The sequence below is a fragment of the Ambystoma mexicanum genome, chromosome 13 (assembly GCF_040938575.1).
Source record: "Ambystoma mexicanum isolate Mex_15411 chromosome 13, UKY_AmexF1_1, whole genome shotgun sequence".
NCBI lineage: Eukaryota > Metazoa > Chordata > Amphibia > Caudata > Ambystomatidae > Ambystoma > Ambystoma mexicanum.
In genome coordinates, this window is record NC_090938.1 from 493,077,788 (window position 1) to 493,093,276 (window position 15,489).

Consider the following 15,489-nt stretch of genomic DNA (forward strand, 5'->3'; position numbering starts at 1 on the left):
GATCCCCCGCGGCTCTTCAGAAGCGGCTCAGTGTCATCAGGAGCAGCTTCGCGATTCCCTCTCCGCCCCCGCCTTCACCGGGGGCTCCTCCGTGAACCGTCAACATATTCTTCTGCTGCATCCCGGGATTCTTGATACCAGGGGGGTTTGTCCTGACGGCTGTGTTTCTGGGGTCTACTTTTTAATTGCAGTAAACCTAAAGTTGTTCTGTCATGTAGCATACATGCAGAAACATTCTGTATGTAGTAATACTCGTACAATTAAGAGTGCCCCAGGATCCATCCATCCATCCATCAATCCGGATCACTCCCAACTCTCTGACCACTGGGTAATAACCTGCAGAGGGACAGGAGCGTTTTGGGCCAACTGCAAGGGGGGCAGGTGACCGCCGACAGACCGGACCAGGCACTCCTGCAGGGCCCCAGAGGTAAGCGTTACAGAAGGCTAAGCCCACGTTACTACTCTGCCTGAGTGCCATGGCTTCAGAAGTGGATCAGCTAGCCGCCTTGCTGGGCGGGTTACGGGCCGAGGTGCATGCTGCACGCGCATAGACTAATGCTATGAGAAAAGAGCTGGTAGTGAACAGGGAGAGAACGGAGGAACTGGCAAAGCACCTTACCAGAACTCAAGCTGGACAGACCCCTTTGCCTGGTCCAGCTGATGGAGCAGCAGCGGCAGCATCCCAGATACAGGTGACCACTCCTGTCACAGTCCCTTTGGCCCCACCAGAAAGGTTTATGGGAGACACCCCTGAAGTATGGCGTCTTCATGACTCAGCGTCGGCTCCATTTTCTATGTCGCCCAGGGGCGTTCCCGAGAGACCAAAACAAGGTGGCCTTTGTCTTGTCTCACCTCGGTGGACATGCCGCCAGCTGGTCCGTACCATTAGTCGATGGGATGACCCTGTTCTACATATCTTCATCAACTTCCAACAGGAAATGGACACGCTTTTTTCTCGTTGTACCCGAGGACACGCCTTGGATGGGGAGTTGTTAGCCCTTCGACAAGGGTCTCAGAACTTGCTAGTGTATAAAACCACATTTAATCGGCTGGTGGCCGAGACCAACTGGCCCGAAGATAAACAGACTACCTTGTTCTATAGAGGACTGCGAAGTGAGTTGAAAGATGTTCTAGCACAAGTGGTGAACCCACCGGAACGCTGTTCGGATTACATAGACCTAGTAGTCCATCTAGACCATCGTCTACAAGAAAGGAAGTCTGACCGGTCCCGTTTTGAGAATGGACCTCTGTACACAAGACCTCGAGAAACACCACGGACCACTGATAACATACCTGAACCAATGCAATTGGGAAGTGTAAGAGGCCCGTTAACCAAGGAAGAAAGAGAGCAACGCAGGAAACAACAGTTGTGTTTATACTGTGGAAAAGCAGGACATTTCTTAAAGGATTGCCCAAATAAAGCACCCCGGAGATCACTAGGAGTCATGGAAACCACACCAGAAGTGGAGGAGCCACCGGGAAACTGCATGGCTCGACAAGAGTAGAGACCGGCTTGTCGGGAAAAGGAGAGACGGCGGTCTCGCATCTTACAATACTAGTTATCCTATTATGCCCTGAGCAACCACAACGGATGCACGCCCTGGAAGCGTACATCGACTGTGGGGCAGTAGGTAACTACATGGACATCACAGTGGCCAGGCGCATAGGTGTGCCCATTCAGAAACGGGAAAGTATTGACCATATCTTGTCCGTGGATGGGACGCAGTCGTCATCCGGGCCAGTGACCCAATGTACTGGAACCGTTGTATTGTTATGCCATGACGGCCATCGGGAACATATTGTTTGACCTCATCAACACTCCCCAATTCCAACTAATCCTGGGAATGCCCTGGAAGATGTGTCACAACCCAGCCATTGACTGGCGTACTAATTCTGTGACATTCTCAGCCGAATGTAACCGAACCTGCTATCCTGCTTCAATCAAGATAAATGAAACCCCAGGACCAGTAACTACATCACCAGGAACTGTACTGGAGTCATTGGCCAGCTGCCTCCTGAGTATGAAGATTTCCAAGACGTTTTTCACAAGGAGCATGCTAATACCTTACCGCCCCATAGGGCCTATGACTGTCAGATTGACTTGGTTCCAGGTGCACAACTCCCCTGTAGCCGCATTTATGCCCTTACTGAAAAGGAGAACCAGCATCTACGGGAATACCTAGATCAGTACCTGGCTAACGGGTTTATCCGGCTTTCCAAGTCTCCTGTTTCATCAGCCCTCTTCTTCGTCCCCAAGGAGGGGTATCTCAGAACCTGCATAGACTATAGAGGGCTCAACAAAATCACCATAAAGAACCGGTAACCCTTGCCCCGGATTCCTGTGCTATTAGACCAAGTGAAGGAGGCAAAGATTTACACAAAATTGGATCTTAGAGGAGCCTACCATTTGGTTTGCGTGAAGGCCGGGGACAAATGGAAGATGGCCTTCTGCACCAAGTTTGGGCTGTATGAGTACACGGTCATGCCCTTTGGCCTGTGCAATGCACCAGCTGCATTTCAATATTTCATGACTGATGTGTTAAGAGAACTACTCAACGTCTGTGCTATGGTGTACATAGATGACATCTTGATCTACTCTGACTCTATTGAGAAGCATGTGCACCACATATAAGCAGTCCTAGAAAAGTTACGCCAGCACCATCTCTTCGCAAAAATCGAAACGTGTGCTTTTCATGTGACCACGGTGGAGTTCCTTGGGAACATACTCAACCCCCAGGGCATTCAAATGGACAACCGCAAGGTGGAAGCAATACTACAATGGCCTTCGCCCACTTCAATCAAGACAGTCCAGAGTTTCCTAGGCTTCACTAACTTTTATAAGAGATTCATCGCTGACTTCTGCAAGACTGTTCATCCCATAACATCGTTACTCTGCAAAAATCGCATTTTCGCATGGACCACCGAAGCCGAGCAGGCCTTCCAGCAGTTGAAACAACGTTTTATTACCGCACCCATACTTAGGCATCCTAATCCAGAACTCCCGTTCTTGGTAGAAACGGACGCTTCCAACGTGGCCATGGGAGTAGTACTCTCCCAAAAGGATCCTAACACCAACCAGTTACACCCAGTAGCCTTTTGGTCTCGGAAGTTTAATCCGACAGAACTTAATTACGCGGTAACTGACGAAGAACTACTCGCCATAAAAGCAGCGTTCAAAGAATGGCAACACCATCTCTTGGGGGTACGACACCCAGTCACGGTACTTACCGACCATCGCAACCTGCAATTTCTACAGACAGCCAGAGCCCAAACGCCACGGCATCTACGATGGGCCCTATTCTTTTGGGAATATGACTTCACCATTAGCTATCGCCCAGGGGTAAAAAACGGAAAGGCGGATGCGCTATCACGTATTGGCTGGAGCACAGAAAAAGAGGACGCTTATGCAGGTCCTACTCCGCTACCCATTATACCAGAAGAGAAAATAGTAGAAATTACAGGTAAATCACCTGACTGCACTGGAAAAGCTACAAGATAAAATCAAAGATATTATGAGTCCGGCACAAGTACATAACTGGGCTTCACAAGGATCTCAACGGACTGTACTCGATGACCTTCCTTACTACCGGGATCGTCTCCACCTACCTCTTCCTGCAATGCAAGAGCAGGTTATGCATGCCTATCATGATGCACTAACAGCACGACATCCCGGCATAGCAAAAACTATGGCAAAGGTTCAGCAGCACTTCTGGTGGCCTACATGGAGGAAAGATATAGTGCAACATATAAAATCCTGCGGCATCTGTGCAAGGAACAAAACCCCAAGAACTAGACCACAAGGATTGCTTTGGCCATTACCAGTCCCGCCGGCCCCATGGCACACCATCTCGTTAGATTTCATCACAGAGTTGCCCTCTTGCGGAGGTTATAACACCATTTTAGAAGTGGTTGATCTTCTGACCAAAATGGCACACTTTACCGCGCTGAAGGGCATACCTAATGGCGGGACATTAGCATAAATATTCCTTACCAACATTCTCAGATTACACGGCTTTCCTTCAGTAGTAATATCAGACCGAGGAAGTCAATTTGTATCCAAGTTCTGGAGAGCCTGCTGCACCAAAGCACAAATCGAGGTCTGTCTTTCTACCAGCCACCAACCACAGACTGACGGGCAGACCGAGAGAACAAACCAAACGCTTGAGCAGTATCTTCGGTGTATGCTGGCCCAGATGGATTTGAATTGGGTAGAACTGCTGTGGGTTGCTGAATATGCATATAAACATCTCAGTCCCACGGGTGTTCCAACTTTCTTCTTTTTACATGGGCGAGACCCACGAACGTCAACCTTGGATCCACCGGCACCCTTGGACATGCCAGCTGTCAGTACCTTGCATGCCAGCATTAAAGAGACTCTAAAGAGAGCTACTCAAACCCTTTTGGAGACGAAAACCACAAGGGCTCCTGAACCCCGGTACCAGATCGGAGACAGAGTGTGGTTATCCACAAAATACATTCAGTTGAAAGGGCCTAAAAAAATTCAACCCCAAGTACGTGGGACCATATCCCATAAAGAACATTGTCAATCCTGTGGCTATGGAACTGGTTTTACCACCTACGCTTCGTATACATCCGTTATTCCATGTATCGTCATTGAAACCTGTGTACCCTGGCACCCGCGACACTCCGAGACAAACTCCCTCTTGTCCCCACGACTGAGGCCCAGGAACAACAATATCTGCCATACTAAAACAGGAACCAAAGCCAGCTGGTACCAATTTCTTCAGACCTAAGGTACTGTAACCTAATACCTTGTGCGTGTTATAAATAAACATAAACTAAGGGGTACTTACCTCTTGCTTTGTAACTTGCTAGCTCTCAGTTGAGACTTGCCTTTGTTACATTTTGCAGAGTTGGAACTTCGCGGTTTCAGCTTCTCGCGAACATATATCTTGTGGGCACTGTGATGCATGGAACTTGTGAAGTTTGTTTTGCTTTCTCTGCAGGCAGCCTCACTTTCTTCGTTTCTTCTGGTATTGAAATGGTAAAAGATAACTGGTGGGAATGTGTACCTTGAGGCAGGGTTCTGCACAGAAGCACTTTAGCGGGCGGGGAGGGAGGCACAGGAAATGGGGCCCTCTCCTGCCACCGTCCACCTCAGGGGTAGGACTGGCTCTGGCAATCACCCTGAAAGGCCTCATACATACAAAGAGCAGTTGTTGACCCCCCACCCGCATTTGACAAGGCCCAATTAGTGGCCTTGTCTCAAAGCCAAAGTGACTGAATTGGTGCCACTTTCCAATTCCAAATAATATGTTTACTCAGTTTCCAGGATGTCCTGTTCAAGTATCTTCCATCTTATTTGGTCGAAAAACATAAGTTTACCTTGGAGAGGAATTCTTTATGAATCAGACAGACCCCTGAGGAGGCTCTGTTGGCCTACACCTCGCCAATACTGATCTGAAGGCAAGGAGCTGCCAGTGTGTGAGGTCACCGGACATAGAAATCGACAAGAGGCAACTTATGGACCAGTGCTTCCTTACCCAGACTAGGTGGGCATAGTCAGGTTTTATTCCTCATGGATCTTCTGCTCCCAGGAAAAGCCTTGCTGCTTGACCCGGTACAGACCAAGGATGAAGAAGCAGGAGCATTGGACACCGGTAGCATCGGCACAAGACAAAGTGTGGTCTGTCAGTATAAACGCAACAGAAGAAATTTGAAATAACTGTTGAGGCTCTGAGAAGCCCTTGTCCTACCTTAGCAGCAACCACTGGACACCTAATGAATCATACTGTGATTGGACCCGCAGTGTGTGCCACTGGACAGCTGCACCGCTTACCAGTACACTTTCTCTATGACCCAGCACTTTCTATAGTGTCTCTTCCACTCATCAGCCTGACTGCAGAAATGTATCCTCACCAGAACCGTTGTGGCATTCATGGATACCAGGAGCCACCACAATTAACTTTGCAAGGACCCAAAGCAATGCCAGCTATCAAACAGAAACAGATGAAGATTCCTTACTGCGTTGCTCTCCTGCACTTGGGTCTCTCCCAAGAGCAAACCCAGATAATTGAGCTGCAAGCCTATCTGACATTGGGTGTACACTTACCATTCAGGCCTATACTAACACTGTGGGTGCAGCAACATCAGGATCATTATCCTGCTCAGCCAAACAGAAGCCTGTTATTTGCACATCTTCCTGGCCTGTGTCAACCCCAGAACATTTTGCTGCACTGGTAAATTATTTTTCCTTATACCTGGCTAGTTATAGGTCCTTTATTCACACCCAATACACATACACACAACTAAAACATAGCATATAGTCGGTACGGTTAAGAAGGCATTGGCCAAATCTAATACTGCATAAAGTTCCCTCAAACTTCTACACATTTTCAATCAGAGAGACTGCAGGTATTAACAGGGGAGTGAATGTGTTCAATTCACGGTAATCTACCGTCATCCTGTAACTTCCGTCCAGCTTTTTAACTGGCCAGACCGGATTGTTCCAAGCCGTGGTTACGGGATGCAATACACCGGCTTCCACATATCCTTTGATGGTATCTGAAATCTCTTTCTGCCCCACCCTGAAATCCGATTTAGTTTCATAGATACTCGTTTTGTGGCCAACGGAACCTGCACAGGGGGCATCTTCAATTTCCCCACAATAACAGGGGTACAGGTCAATGCACTCACCCCAAACTGAGGGTTTACCTCCCAATCCGAGAGTCAAACCCTCCAGAATGTCAAACCCAATAATTCAGGTATCGGAACAATGAATACTTGATAAGTATCCCTCTTCAAATTACCAATTTTCATATTGATTATGACCTGAACCGCAGGGGTCTCTTTTCCCCCCAACCCGGTGATCGCAAAATGCCATCCATTAAACCTCAAAGGGTTCCCATGTATCAATGAGTCCTCCACCCGGTATCAATTAAGGCGGGGACCGCTTTCCCAATTGCCAAAATAACTTCACACTCACATGAGGCCGTCTGTCTACCTTAATTTGGGCAGTTGTCACCGGAGTTTGACCACAATCCTATTTGTACTTTGAATGCGTGTATTTGGACTCCCATTTCCACCATTGTACTCACCATTTTTCTCAAATATGCATAAGTCGGCCGGAATTGTGGGACGTACCAGGGGACTCTTCGTCCACTTCCTCCGCGGGTGGCGTGGAAGTATCTGATCCCTCCTGGGCTTCTGTACCTTCCCCCGTTTCACTTGCTTGTACCGCTACTACCTTCCAGCCCTTGCTTCTTACATAATTGATACATGGCCCATGTCTCAATCCCATCAATGTCTTCCCGTGGTACCCCCTCTTTTAGTAGCGCCAAAAACATATCTTTCCTGGATACCCAAAAGTCTCGGCAGTCAAACCTCTTTTCAGGGGTCAGTTTTTCACTCCGCCCCTCTCTCTCCCGTTCTCGGGGGTCTTTCCTCAGCCTTTTCCCATTCCCCTATACCTGCCAATTGCCTGATTGCATCCACCACCTCATCTGTCATTCTACCGGTCATTCCCACCAACAGGGTCATAATGACATTCTTATATGCTGGTGGAGCGGTTCAAAAAATGGCATTTCTAGCTGAAACCGACAACGCTACCGCTCCCATATGTTGGGGGGTATCTAAATGAATCTCTTCTTTCATGGCATGCTCCCTCACTCTTTGTATGGCCTCTCTCAAGGTGTACCACTTCTCCTCATTAGGCCAGTCCGATGCGAATGGGTACTTGCGATTACACCCTTGAGCCGCTAACTGTAACAAAGACATTTACACCTCTCCCCAGTCGTCCTCATGGGTAGGACCTACACGTAACTTTACCTGAATATGGGTTTCCTGCGACAATGGCAGAAACCAGGCGCCGACCGTGGCATCTACCCGGAGACTCACCGTCCCTCCGTCAAATAATCCAACTATCCAAAGTTAACAAAGACGTATCAGCCCTTTGCTTCAATCGGCTAATAATTTCCCTGACCTCTTGATGGAAATAATCCTCTAGTGTTGTCAAATCCACCAAACCCCCTAAGGGATGGTTTGGATTGGGACCAGCTCGCATGCGCATCACTGGTTTAGCGGTTACCTTCTTCCGACCAGACTCTGGCCTGGACGCTACCTCCTGCTCTGAACCACTCTTGGTGCTGGTACTGTCAAACACATCTCCATCCCATTGGTTAGGGTCCCAATCAACCCCTGCAGAAGCAATCACAGTTGCTACCTTACAGGAATTCACCCTCCCTCTTCTCTTCCGATATCTGTACCGAGCAACCCTTACGGCAGCTCGCTCTGCGACCGCTTGATATTTATCTGCCTTATCATACAACCCTATTTGGAGCTGCTGCATTAACGCAATCTGTTTCTCAGCCGCCAACTCCTTTTCCAATTTCAACACACTCGCCTGCAGTTCCACATTCTGTTGATGCACCTTCTGGAAAGCATGCAACAGAATCCAACCTCTTCTACCTAAAGCGGAACACTCTTTCCACCGGCACCTGTTGCAGGCAGCCAGTCACTTCGGCCGGACTCGCCGCTCCAATACTCGGAACCTAAGTCTCATTCCGACCTGCCCCACAAGCACAGGTTTGCGCCACTGTCATACAGACCTTTGGTCCACCCTGGGAAAGTTACTTCAGGACAGTCTCCGCCTGCGGAGCTTCCTTTTTTCCTAAATAGGGAACTCGTGATATCAATGAATGTTTCACGTCCCTATCGTCAATACCTCACAGCACACCCACTTTGCTCGTCAAATATTCACAAAAAACTTGCCTCCGAGTCCAATACTTAAAAATTATTAAAATTGGCAGGGTTCTTTGCCATCGAACATCAGCACAAAGACCCTGCTCACAGCGCCAAATGTTTTGCTTTTTCGGCCACGCACAGGGGCCTTAGACTCCCGCACTCTATTACACAGACCCAAAAAGTTCCAAAAGGACTCAGGGAGGCAATAAATCACACTTAGACCACTGGTTAGAAGAAGATAAATGGCTCATTATAGGCCCTTTATTCATACCCAATACACATACACACAACTAAAACATAGCATATAGTCGATTATACATGAATATAGAAAAAAATGCATCATCGTTAGTATGGTTGCAGAAGACACCTTCATCTTGGCCACCACAACACTGCTTATTCCCAGAGCAGGTAGGCAGAGATCACTTGTGCCAACAGGGTCTGGAGCGCAGCATCCTCCCTCTCAGTGAGACTGCATCACCCGGGGTCCAACTGTCTGTTTTGCATGAAGAATACCTCTTCTTTTTATGGGGAGATCCCCGCCCCTTCAAGGTTACCAGACTGCCCCTGGTCGAAGAGCAGACTGCAAGTATTGGGAGCAAAGAGTGGGAAAATCGAGCTAGAAGTGGAAAAACCCAGCTTCTCTCCCTTGCCTTCGTTCCCAGCACCCCTTATCACTGCACCTGCAAAGCCCTGACTCCCTTTTTGGCTTGACCTTCAGCGGACAATACAAGTATCCCCCCCGAGTCAGCACATCTGACATCATTATGTGACCTCGCAACCGTTGTAGAATTCACATTTGCTTACTGAGCCCATGAAAACGTAGGCTTTCATTGCGGTAATGGTAGTGAATGTCCAAAATGGCCGCGCACCGGCGCCATGTTATTTAGCTCATTTTCACACATGCACTACAATACACCTCAGTGAGTGGGAACCTTTTTCCACACTCAGTTTTTGAGTCTTTTTATGGGTGTCATTTTAAAGAATCTCCATAGTGTCTTTTAAAAGTTATCCTCTTTAACACCATTTTGGCAATAAGTGCCTATTGTTGCTGGGTTGCCCTAGAGCTACCCCTTTTAATTCTGGCTAACCCTGTGAGAACTCCAGTTCCCAAGGGTACAAAGGCTCTTTGGATCCCTTTTACATTTTGTTAAGTGAGAGATATTACTGAGTATCCCCTTTCTCTTTTTAAATGTAACATTTATGTTACAAGGACAAACTTAGCTTTAATGGCTGGTGGCAGTGAACCTTTCTATTAAGTCGGTGCAAAATGGCCTACGTCGTCTTTTTTTTCGCCGTTTTAGCGTTTATTGTCCTTTCTTGTTCCTTTCCCTGACATACAGGGCAGGAAATTCCTTGGTGTTAATTTTATCTTTGGGGGGAATCCGGTGGACTCCCCGCCCAGGCTCCAGTGTGTCTGAAGGCAGGAAGTGAGGGAAGAGTCCAAAACTCTGCAGGCTTTTGACTTCCAGCCTGCCTGAGAATCCAGTTGAAACTGGAAGGCTGGCTGTCCAGAAAGGACAGCCAACCCAAGTTTGAATGTTGCAAGGCTGTTTTATTGGCTGGGTTCCTGCATAATAGTCCGATTCTGGAAGCTGAAGAGGTAGTCGACCACTGGAACCAAAACCGAAGAGGAAGATGAAGATGAAGAAAACTGTGCCGAGACGATTTCCAGCGACCGGAGAGCCTGCTGTGCAACCATAGCCTGCTGTAGCCCTTCGTTCCAATCGACCTGGGGATCCCGAAACAGACGACCCAGAACCTGGTGAGACCCGCTAGACTCAAGAAGACCTGCATTTTGAGCCATCCCACGCTGTGCTGCAATACCCAAATACCCTGGGACCTCGAACCATTGTGCAGTACATGGTCTTTCGAATCGAGCTGAAACTTTCGTAGCATCCTGCTGGACCTCCAGAGACATGAGTCCGGAAAGCCCCGTCACCAGAGTGCTGGACCTTGAAAGGGATGAGAATGCGACCAGCGAGATGCAGTCTTCTTCTGGCTCTTGAAAAGGGTGCCAAAATCGCAGAGCTGCATCCAGCCTTGAAGAAACTCTTGCCTGGAGCCTTCCCCGTTGATCCCTGTTGCAGAAGCACTTCCAGTGTACTGTCTTTAATGTTTATATTAACGGAATTCAACGACCACATTTTTGGCTGCAGATCAAGTCTTCTTGCTGCATCTCTTCTTCCGTGCCAAGGTACTGTGCTGGCTGGGGTATTCACTTACCTTAAGTCTTTGTGATTTCTGTAACGTTTTGAGGTCTTCTTGTGATTGGGAGCCCTATCATCCAGTTCACCAAGGCCCACAGCTGGACTCCTCCTAGGGCGTCTTCTCTGAAGTCCCTGGACCCCAATTAACTTTAAAGTGAACTACTTACTTGTTGAACAGGCCTCCATAGGAAATCTGACTTTAGCCTGCAACAGAACCCTGTCTCACCCTGCCTACAGCTGGCTCACAGGCCACTAGGGTCCCTTTTCTGTTCCTGAGTGAACTCATGCAATAGAACAGGGAAGGTCTGGATAAGTAAAGGATTTGGTCTTTAAAAAGTATAACAAGTGTTTCAAAATACTTACTTATGAAAGAGTTGGTTACTGTCACTCAGAGCAGACAGTTACAAAAGTTTGTACTTAACTTGAATGTGTGTTATGCCATTCTGAAAAATATATATAAAAAGGTTAATTTACTCACCTGTGAATTGGTTGTGACTCTTTACCAAAGGTAATGTCAGCTTCACTAACTATTTCTTTCAGAGAATAGGTCTATAAATTCCCCAACTGAGTTTTGCTTTCCCAAACTTGCTGCATATCCCGTTTAGAATAGGTCTGACTTAGGATTTACCTTCCAAGAATAACATGGAGTCATTCATAAAGTGTAACATTGGGTTTTGCTTTCCCTGGTCGGTTTTAAATACATGCTAAAACAGTCTTAGGTTTATAACTACCTTTAAGTTGCTGGTAGCTCCTTTAAAAAATATATAGGTTTTACTTACCTTGAATAGCTGTGCGTCATCCTAAAATATGTTAGAGTTATTGTGTACCTCAATCTGTGTTATACTGATCTGAAAAACAACTGTAATAGTATATTACAACATTAGGTTTTACCTGCCTAGAATAGCTATGTGTCATTATTGAAGTGTTCTTTAGGTGTAGCTGACCTTGGTCTGCCTGGTGCATCCCAAATTAGCGTAGTTCTTGCTCATCTTAGACAGTGTTCACTTAGCTGAAAAGCCACTGTAATTGAACATTACACCAAAAGGTTTTACTCACCTAGTATAACTGTGTGCTATCATAAATGTAGTTATAGGTATATACTGTCCCTTGAATCTGTGTTCCACTATTCAGAAAAGTAACCTGGTAACAGGGTTGGTTGATTATGTGATTACTTTGCTCTACTACTACCCTTGTATTACAGCAATTAATCTAAAAGTAACTAATGGTTTTTACTCCCCACGAATAGGTGTGTCCTATACTAAATGTGTATGATATGGTCTGACTTGACTAGAAATACTGTTTGTTTTCTAAACAAGGTTTATGTTTTGGTCTGTGTACCTTCATGCATTGTGTAATGTTTTATAATGCGTTTATGACTCTATGACCAGTACTTACCCCAAGACTTAACTTGGCCTACTTGTATTTATAATAAACCTTTATTTTATATTACACTTCTGGTTGTAAGTGTTTCTATTGAACCCTATGCTACAGGTTCTATGTACTTTCCTACAGTCCTCTCTCCCTCCTAACATAAGCCTGGCTGCTCTGCCTATGCTACCATATACTCAGGGGTACAGCCTTATACTAAGAGTGGAGTCTTGTACTGTCTCAGTTGAATGGTTTTGCTAAGCCCTTAGCTGGACTTCAAAGAAACTGTCCTAACACTGTTTCCTTTGCAGAACTACATGCCCCAGATGTCTCCAGGCTGCAGCAACAAAAACCCAGACAAGAGCAAGACCACCAAATTCCAACACCACTTTGGGACCCCAACACGTTGCCACCAAAGAAAAGAACTGCAGAACGATAAAGATGGCACAGGGAAACTGCATGGTGAAACCGCTTTGCTCAGAGCCAACAGAGAACACACCAGAGACCAGTAATTGGAGATGGGGTTACCAGGGTTTTTGAAACTTGTGACCTGAAAACCTAACCCTCTAGGGAAAGAACAGGGATAGACTGGCCCCATAGAGCAGGTGACCCAGGAGGCCAATGGGAGCCAGGTGGAGTAATGGTGCAGAATAGGCTGTATTATAAAAGTCTAGCCAGACAGAAGATGGATGAAAGGGGTTTGAGCGAGGTTAGGAGCTTGTGGACCAAGAGACCATGCAGTGTAAAGCACACGGTGGAAAACGGAGAGTGGAGAGTGGAGAGTAGTGCTGCAAAAACTGTGGCGATGGTGTGAGAGTGCATGTTAGGTTTCGTACATGAGAGGGATACCAATGGAAATAGTGGAGTGCAGCAAATTTGAGAGTGACTGGTTCAATGAGAAAGAGGGAGATCGCGAGGCAAGAGTAATAGGAGGACGTTAGGCAGTATGAAGTAAGTGGAGGTGTCAAAGTGAAAGTGTGAAAAGGGAGGTGGCAGAGGTGTGACAGAACGGAGGTTGGATAAGTGTTGATGGGCAGAGAGCAGGAGGAGAGAGGTGGTAGTAGGATGGAGGAGAGAGCAAGTAGAAAGAGTGAGACGAGCATGAGAGAGGGAGGGGAGGAGATGTGAACAGTGGGAGAAGATCAGACTGGAGAGGAAGAGACAATTAAGATCAAAGAGGGAAGAAGAATTGAGATAGCAGAGAATAATAGAGAAGGTGCTGGGCAAGGAGGAAGGCGCGAGAGAGAGGAGTGTATTGGAGAGATAAAGCGAGAGAGAGAAGGTAAGTGAGATTGATGGAGAGAAAGATGAGTTGACGTCGGAATAAAGAAGTAATGACATCAACTAGAGTGCAGAAAGTCTCAGAGAGTTAGAGAAAGCTATGACCTTTGGCCCTCCCTTAGAAATAAGCTAGTTTAGACAGTAAGGGCTACCTTGCATTAGTCCAGCTCTCAGGATCATTGTGGGGAGCAGGGATACCTGGGCTAGGGTGGAGGGGGCACACATGAAGGTTGAAAGAGTCTTGGGTACCCTTTAGCCCAGACACACCACAACCTATCGGAATACTTTAAAAAGCTTAAGATACTAGAAGATCTTTGTCTGTGGATGTTTGAATCTGTGGCCCTATGGGGATTTCCAGCAATAAAAAGCACTATTAAAGAACTAGAAACATGAATCACTCACTTGTTGGTCTTTAAAATGGGAAAGACTGTATTGCCAACTCCACACCCGACCTATGGGATAAAAACAGCATGAGTCCACATTTCAAGAGCATATTTAAAAAGAAACATAAAACAGTTTTATCGAACATGCAGGCTATGGTTTCAAATAGGTTAGAATTAGGCATGCCAGGCACTTGCAGACTTGGGCCTAATAATTGCTGAGACAGGGACTATAAATTCTTTATTTTTTGTATACTTTATTGTGCATTTGGTTACTATACAAACCTTAAGCACATTAAAATAAATATTTTCATTTATAGCAAACCCTTTACATATATTCAACTCTAAATATAATTATCAAGCAAGTTTACATTTGTTTTAGATCACTAAAGACACATTAAATTCATCATAACAAAATAAAAAGTTAAGAAAACCTTACTAAAATATTGCCTCAAAATTCTAAAATATAAATAGGCCTCATTACAAGTATGGCGGTAAGGCAACAACAGAGCCAGTATCGCTACCAGCACCATTGCTACCGTACTACCATACTACGAGTTCTGCTCGCGGGTGCCCTTGCAGCCACCAGGCCTGACCTGGTGGCCGTACAAGAACCCACGAGCAGAACATGATGGTGGCACTGGTACCGTTATTAACAGTACCGGTGCTTCCACCCTCCCCATTCAGCCCTATGGGGGCGAATGGGGATGGGGAGTCCCTTATTACTGGCACCTGCGAATGGGCAATTACTGGGTCCGCCAAACTCGGCATGACCCGGTAATTGCCCATTCGCGGGTGCCGGATTTAAACGCAAGTTTGGAGGTAGCCTGCTTGTATTACAGGCATGGCTACCTCCAAACTTGTAATGAGGCCCATTGTCATCTAAAATTCAAAATTCCATATTAGTAACAATATAACATTTTAAATATACTCAGATCAGTTTACATTTTTAAAAGCTTCAAAGCCTCTTTCCAGATCGATTCTGCTCTATAAATAGTATTCCAAAATGGGTCATTTCCAATATTTTCATTGCGTTCAACAAATTTCCTGTATCCCTTACAATAAATACATTTCAAGCGGAGGACGGAATGTCAAAACATGGCGGCTTGTCTCAAGCTCCAACCCACAAAAGCAACATCTTTTGTCGCGAGGAATATTTTCCCAGCCACCCACATAGTCCACCGTTGGAAGTAGGTTAAGACGTAAATATAAAATAAACCGTCTTAGAGCTGGATATGATATGATATGGCATTTGTAACGCGCCTATACACAAGTGTTTCAAGGCGCGATGAGGCAGGGAGGGAGGACAAAGGGAAGACAGACAACGATCTTACTAGGCCAGGTGTCATTCAGATCGCGCAAGTGCATGGGAAGAGAAAGTGCAAAGGGAGAGGGGAAAGTGCAGAACAGGGCTGTAGGGATGCAGAGACAGTCACGCAGTGCAGGGGTTGCCAGGGAGGCAGTGCAGGGGGCAAGTGGCTGGGCCAGGGACCGAGATCAGTGAGAGTGGCCCAGTGCAGATTCAGTACAGTTTCAATCAGGAATTTAGC

At 46.5% G+C, this 15,489-nt stretch overlaps 1 protein-coding gene across 1 annotated transcript in view; it reads right to left on the minus strand.

Annotated features, from left to right (window-relative positions):
- Window positions 1-15,489, minus strand: part of METTL2A (methyltransferase 2A, tRNA N3-cytidine) — a 224,811-nt gene that overhangs the window by 119,967 nt on the left and 89,355 nt on the right. Inside the window, exon 4 of the mRNA XM_069634153.1 lies at window positions 13,962-14,011. Within this exon, the coding sequence (XP_069490254.1) occupies window positions 13,962-14,011 (50 nt within the window). The remainder of the gene's footprint in view (window positions 1-13,961; window positions 14,012-15,489) is intronic.